This window comes from Xenopus laevis, chromosome 8S (genome assembly GCF_017654675.1).
Source record: "Xenopus laevis strain J_2021 chromosome 8S, Xenopus_laevis_v10.1, whole genome shotgun sequence".
In the NCBI taxonomy this organism is placed as follows: Eukaryota; Metazoa; Chordata; class Amphibia; order Anura; family Pipidae; genus Xenopus; species Xenopus laevis.
The window spans coordinates 100169073-100176576 of record NC_054386.1 but is presented as its reverse complement, the minus strand read 5'-3'; the positions used below and the strand labels follow the sequence as shown (position 1 = coordinate 100176576).

The 7504-nt window shown below is 45.6% G+C and overlaps 1 protein-coding gene across 1 annotated transcript in view; it reads right to left on the bottom strand.

Moving 5' to 3' along the window:
- Nucleotides 1–429: 429 nt before the first annotated feature.
- igsf9.S (immunoglobulin superfamily member 9 S homeolog) overlaps nucleotides 430–7504 on the bottom strand; it is a 57508-nt gene continuing 50433 nt past the window's right edge. The window contains exons 18-21 of the mRNA XM_018233517.2: nucleotides 6480–6525; nucleotides 4037–5539; nucleotides 3051–3196; nucleotides 430–1113 (exon numbers count right to left, since the gene is read on the bottom strand). Of these exons, the coding sequence (XP_018089006.1) occupies nucleotides 893–1113; nucleotides 3051–3196; nucleotides 4037–5539; nucleotides 6480–6525 (1916 nt within the window). The 3' untranslated portion in view covers nucleotides 430–892. The remainder of the gene's footprint in view (nucleotides 1114–3050; nucleotides 3197–4036; nucleotides 5540–6479; nucleotides 6526–7504) is intronic.

The window sequence follows — 7504 nt, the reverse complement described above, 5'->3', positions numbered from 1 at the left end:
GAGCAATGTCGTAGATACCAGACACCACTACGTGTGCAGGGGGGAAAAAAGTAAAAAGGCAGAAGAAACCATTTAAAAATACCAAGTGTGCCACTGGCTCAAGCTCACTTGCATAAGGGTCGGGCAGGCTTAAGGGTCCAATGCCAAAGCATATGTGGCTACCTTCTCCTCACTGGCAACTCCTTGATAAATAATGGCCTACACATAAGTCACAGTGTCACTTCAGCGTCCAATCAGAATCCGTTACTAGGAGATTGCTTGGCTTCTGATTGGTCAGTCGCCACAAAGGGTGGCAGCGTTCATATATTTTTTGGCACTTAATGATCGCCAGTTCGTTTATTAACCTCACGCGGTGACGTGGCACTGCCGACTTCAGAAAGGAAACCCATCATTGTTTTCCTTATATATAATGATCACTCTAGATCTGGATTTTGCTGTAAGAAAATAACTTTTTGGGTAAATGTACATCACTCTTTTTTTTTTTTTTTTACATGGATCCTGTTTAAATATACAACATAATCTCTTGTGCGAGCACCATAATGACCGCGGCCTGTCTCTGCACTGGTACAGCTGGAGCAGGAGTCGGATCTGTGCTCATCTACTCTCTGGTTATGATAAAATATAAACTGCCACATAATACTTCTCAGTGAGAGAGGAGGAACAGTCGTATTGTGCACGTAAGACAGCTGGCGCCCAGGTTGTCCGCACGCAAAGATATAACAAAACGTTTTGATTGGCTGATGTGATAACCCTGATGTAACGTTGGCAGGAATTGATAAACCTGATGCCTAACACAGGAATACTGGGGCAAACCCCCCACTCAATAATGCCACAGTAACAGTGTCCCTTCTGGTCTGGTATGATCTGGTACGACCCCATGCTAAACGAGGGGTCATAGCAGTGTGGCTTGCTCGTAACACTCCTCAAAGTCTTTACCCTTAGTGTGCACCTTCTGTGCAGCGCGATTTCGCCTCTGGTATTCCAAAAACTCCTCCTTAAGGGCCGCGCAGCGTTCTTCCGGGCTGGACAAAGGCTGAGGATAGCGGCTATCGAGAGCATCCACGGACCCCGAACCAGCCGGGGAATTGGGCGCCTCTGCAGGGGTCTTCACACCTAAGGAGAAGGTATCGGAGTGGGTTACACATGTGCTCCTGTTTAGAGGAACATCCCAGCCAGTGGCTTAAAGGAACAGTTCAGTGCAAAATAAAAACTGGGTAAATAGATAGGCTGTGCAAAATAAAAAATGTTTCTAATATAGTTATTTAGCCAAAAATGTAATGTATAAATTCTGGAGTGAGTGGATGTGTAACATAATAGCCAGAACACTACTTCCTGCTTTTCAGCTCTCTAACAGTGACAATAAGGGGGGCCACATGGGACATAACTATTCAGTGAGTTTGTAATTGATCCTCAGCATTCAGCTCAGATTCAAAAGCAACAGTTATGGCCCATGTGCCCCCCCCTCAAGTCTCTGATTGGTTACTGCCTTGTAACCAATCAGGGGAAAGCAAGAGAGCTGAAAAGCAGAAAGTAGTGTTCTGGCTATTATGTTACACATCCAGTCACTCCAGCCTTTATACATTACATTTTTGGCTAACTAACTATATTAGATACATTTTTGGCTAACTAACTATATTAGATACATTTTTGGCTAACTAACTAGTATATTAGATACATTTTTTATTTTGCACAGCCTATTTATTTACCCAGTTTTTATTTTTATACTGTTCCTTTAGCTAGAAGGCAAGGGGCCCCACAGCATAATCATTTCAGGGCCCCCATATTTTTTTTCATAAGCATATACAATCGATGGCTCCTGTCAATCCTGGTCACCCCAAACCGTAGCAACGCTCTGCTTACCCTGTAGCTACACCCCTGATTTTAGCATGTTTGTGTTCACATCTGGGAGTCAGAGCGGTGGATTGAGCAACTGTTTTCTAGTAAAGACGGACATGTGGCGGGCAGACAGAATTCTGTGCGTTGCCCCCCACGATTCGGTGGTGATATCAGATAAGAGGCACGTGAAGGGTTAAAGGATAAAAAAAATGCCTCCTGCCAAAATAATTATTTTCCAATTCAGACAGAAGGGCGAGATGTGGGATAACAGAAACCCTTCCCTGTGACCCCATGTCTGTACTTGGCAAAAAACTGTATGGCAGCTCCCACCCATTCATATAGATACAAACATAGGGACGTTCTCTGCCCAATTGGCCAAACCCTTATACTAGGTGTATTTGAACATTTTTGGCTTAAAGGAGAAGGAAAGCTACTGAAGCAGTTTATTGCCAATAGATTAGCCACAATAGTACAAGCTATAACACTATATTTATTCTGTAGTATGTTTTACCATACCTGAGTAAACAGATCTAGAAGCTTAGTATAGCAGCTGCCGTATTAGCTTGCTGTGAGATCATTTCCTGACTGAGTCTCTCCCTGCTCACTCATAGCCCTGGGCTCAGATTACAGCAGGGAGGGGAGAAGGGAGGGAGAGAGGAGCAAACTGAGCATGCTCAAGCCCTAGCCCTGGAGGTTTAAGCTGAAAACAGTTAGTCTGATACAGAAGCCCATGAATACACAATAGAAGGAAATAAATGTGCTGTTTCTTTTGACAGAGGACTCAGAGCAGCATTACTTTGAGGGGTTACTGGTGTGTTTATATAGACCTTTCTGATAAAGCTTACTTACTTTTAGCTTTTCCTTCTCCTTTAAGTGCCCTTCAATGCATTTTGTTTAATGATACAGTGACCTCACTATAAATGACTATAAGCAGAGACACTCCCATTGGAAGGTGGAGTCCTGATAGGATACGGGGCAGGGAAGGGCAAAGTCCCGCTTACTAAACAAGAGCCGGCCCCTCCTTCTCTTCAATGTGCACCCCCCACCTTTGTGAACACTTTCCTATGTTATTCTATAACGGAAGCAATATGGCAGTTCCCATGTACATGTGCAGAGACGGAATGCTCTGGGCACATAATAAGCTCTACCCTTAAACTGTAAAATAAATATAAGTAAACCATTCAATATAAATAGGGTCTTTAATAAAAACTCACCCTGCCTTTTCACCTCTCCCTCGTCGACCGTGGAGATAGGCCGGCCTCCATTAGTGCTTCGGTAAACCTGTAGGGCATCCAGCAAATCTGCTTCCAAAGTGAACTCAGAGTCCCACTCGTAATTCTCATCCACTGAAGTGTTCCTCCTGCAGACAAACACACGACACTTACTATGGAATAAATGTTTTTTTTTTAAAAAACACATCAGTTAATAGAGCTGCTCCAGCAGAATTCTGCACTGAAATCCATTTCTCAAAAGAGCAAACTGATTTTTTTATATTTAATTTTGAAATCTGACATGGGGCTAGACATATTGTCAGTTTCCCAGCTGCCCCCAGTCATGTGACTTGTACTCTGATAAACTTCAGTCACTCTTTACTGCAAGTTGCAGTGATATCACCCCCTCCCTTTCCCCCCAGCAGCCAAACAACAGAACAATGGGAAGGTAACCAGATAGCAGCTCCCTAACACAAGATAACAGCTGCCTGGTAGATCTAAGAACAGCACTCAATAGTAAAATCCAGGTCCCACTGAGACACATTCAGTTACATTGAGTAGGAGAAACAACAGCCTGCCAGAAAGCAGTTCCATCCTAAAGTGCTGGCTCTTTCTGAAAGCACATGACCAGGCAAAATGAGCTGAGATGCACCTACACACCAATATTACAACTAAATACACTTGCTGGTTCAGGAATGACATTTTATATTGTAGAGTGAATTATTTGTAGTGTAAACAGTGTCATTTAGAAATAAAAACGACACCAATGACCAGAATCCCTTAAAGCTACGTGAGCAAAATGGCTTCCAGACTTCAAAACGTGACGAATAAGACAAGTGTCACACAGCAGGATAAATAGGATGAAGAAGATTTACTTCCCCTTTAAATTGAGCCATCAATCCAGGCGTAAATAAATAACATATGGGGCAGGGATTCGTTACCCAGACCTACGCATAGGGATAGGATTGGTTATCAGCCCCCTACCTCACCTGTTGCTTATAGTGGCCAATAGCGAATCTTTTCGGTGCCTGTAGTCCTCAGCACTTGATCCCTGGGATCCACCACCACTGTGCCAGCTGGATGTTTCACCTAATGGTGAGTTGAGGTAGCTGCCCCCCACAGATTGTGCCAGTGAGGGGGGCCTGAGGAAGGAGACGCTCCCCCTTCCACTGCTCTGACTGGTGAGGCTACTCCTCATCACCTTCTCGGAGCCGTGCAGAAAGAGAGACTTGTCCAATGGCAGCCTTGGCTTTTCCAAGGCCTGGAAGTCGGTGAACACTGAGAGGGGTTGGTCCTTGAGGGGGCACTCACAGTCCGCTCTGTCCATGGGAACGTCTCCTGCACCCCAATGCGCTCTCTGACCTACTTTTAAACGCTCAGAGTTCTCGGGGGGATGAGCCCACATGAAGCTTCCCGGCAGAACCGCTTTAGCGGGCCCCGAGTTCGGCTGTGGGGGTTTCAAGAAAGACTTTACAGGCACAGGGAGCTCTTGCTTACTGGTTACGTAATCAAGAGGAGACAATATGTGGGGAAGGCATGGGGTTTCTGGATTCCGAACTCCACTCCTTCCTTCCACGTCCATTAACGTCCTATCCTCTAGAGCAAGTGCACTTGGGCCGACCTGCTCTGTGGCCCCTACAGAATTGTGCTCTGAGCACTGGTGTTTCCCTTCCTCCTCGGAGGGCCACTCTCCATCCACGCTCATCTCCTTGAAGAAGGGAAGGCTGAGGTATTGGAGAATCCCACTCTGAGTTGACAGGCTGTGTCTCAGCCGATTCTCTGCTTCATCGCCCCCCAGTGGCTGTTGTAACAAAGACGATGGTTCCCTCCCTACTGAGTAACCGTCATGCTCAGAACCTTTTAGGGTATAAATGGTCCTTTCCAAATCCCCTTCTGTCTGGGCAGAATCTCTGCATCGGGCCTCCTCTATGTTACTATAGGGAAGAGGCACAGAAGATGTCACAGGACTAATGTCTGAAATACGGAGAGCTATGGCTTCTTCCAGTGGGCTACTACTGCAGCCAAAGTACCTTCCTCGGCGGTAGCCAGAGTCTCTCGCCTCCTTTTTGGCCTGGCCTGTAGCTTGGGGTCTCATCTTTACCTCATCCCTCCATGACACTGCACCCCCCTCAGGGAGCTGGCAGGCTTGCAGGTACGTCTTCACCTGTGAGCACTGACTCAGGTCCGAAGAATCCCTAGCGTTGAATTCTGGGTACAGGTCGGTTTCAGTCACATATGGGAAGCCTCGGATGCTCCCCGATGATGTCTCAGTCTCCACCACAAAGCGACCGTCCGGTCCGCGGCTGATCCTCTCCAACGGCAAAGCGTCTCCGATGTGAGACTCGTATATCATATACTTTCCGCTGGTTGTTATGCCCAGGCTGTTCCCAGGTCTCTCGGCCAGCTGTAGAGACCGGCGCAGGCTATTATAGGGGGACGCGTGTAGCTTGACCCTCATGAGACTGTCGGGGCTGTTAGAGCCATTAGAATTTCTGGGAAAACAACAAATAAATTATTAATACCTCCCTAAACCCAGAAGGTCCATAAAAAAAGGGGGTGAAAATATGTATCTATGAGACTTTCTATTATTATTGTCTGTAACACAGTGGATATGTACTAAACTGGTATAGAATTTCTGCTTCGAAATTGGACTTCTGTATTGGACAAGTATATCTCTATTACAGATGGCATCATTACATACCAGTTGCTACATATCCATTTCTGTATCTATCACTAATATATTAGGGATGGATTTAATCCTTCATTTGCCTTGGAGAAACCAAAAATTGTCTTTAGGTGGCTTTACATATGGGCTTGGTGACCACCAAATCCAAAGGTTGGTGGTCTTCAATCAAGAGAGGATAGCTGCCAGGGTTTATTAGATTCACCCTTCTTATGGGCTTGGTGACCATCAAATCCAAAGGTTGGTGGTCTTCAATCAAAAGAGGATAGTTGCCAGGGTTTATTAGATTCACCCTTCTTATGGGCTTGGTGACCATCAAATCCAAACGTTGGTGGTCTTCAATCAAGAGAGGATAGCTGCCAGGGTTTATTAGATTCAATCACCCACTCTCAGTGGTAGCTGGGCACCTGCGTTGACCAGCTGGATTATTTTTAAAGGTTTCATTAGATTCTGAGGTGATCTGGGCAAAACATGGATTCAGTCCATCCCTAGTACAGGTTCAAGCTGTGTGGTGGTGAGAAGACACCATGGGTTTGATCATGAAGACACCATGATACGTACAACTTACACAGAACATCCTGAACCCACCTCATTGTACCCTCTGATAGGCCAGCCCATTAACTACTCTACAGTTGTACCCAAAATAGAGAGAGAGCCCTACATGAGGAAGGCACTCATGGAAAATGCTATAGACTCAAAGCATGAGATGAGTGGACAGGAGGTGACATCATGGGCATGGAGACACTTACTGTGAAGGAGAAGCTTTCTTGGGTTGGGAGAAGACCATTGGTGTATCTGGAAGGTTATGAGAACACAACAGGGAATCAGATGCGGAAAACAACTTGTGACAATGTGACCTATTCACCACCTCTAGTATCGACAGGCAATATCATGTGTCGGAATCAGTAGCAACCAGAATGTGGTATGGTCTGCTCCTCTGCACCAACTCTGGAGACTGAAGGCTAGATCTGGCACCCCATAATCATCACACCACTTTAACCAACTAATAACTGAATGTCTTTTTTAAGCCCATCCAAAATGAAATCAAAGCCCTTGACTAATAAACCTGGGGAAGAGTGAAGGATGGGGGGGAGGGCTGCTGCTGTATTGGCCACATTGACCCACAAGTAAGAGAATACAGTGATTCTCTATAAGGTTAATTTTGTCCCTGACCTTGGGGGTTCATTGATCTCTGTTGTGACAGTAATGGAGGAAGAACTCTGTCTAGGGGCCATCAAAATGTTCTCCAGATCTTCCTGCAAGATCAACCCACACAATGGGATATGCCATTATGGGACCCAACCTTGCCTTTTGTCTGACCATGGGAAAGAGAGCAGCCCAGGATCAGGAAATATGTAGCGATTCAATATCTGTATTGGGACAAGCCTGGATTCATATGCCGTGGAGGAGGTTCCTGAGTGTCCATAGGAAAGAGAGCAGCCTAGGGCCAAGTACAAAGAATCTATTTCTTGGAATAGTGGTGGGAGGAGCCTGGATTCACTTCTATGAGGTGGGGGAGGGAGCAGTTCAGGATCAGGAACCAACTTGGCCAGTAGTGAGAGGATCATGGATTTCCCTACTTGGGAAGGTTCCTGAATGACTAGGGAAGTACTGGGAATATCTGTACCAGGAACTTCTCAACATTCAATCTCTGTACATGGCTCTGTACTGGGAGAAGTAGGTAGTGGCTAATGCAAAACTTGTATTGAACAGAGTGGCTTTTAATCTGCAGACAAATATATTTTTGGCTCCTTTTGCAGGTTAAAAAGGATTA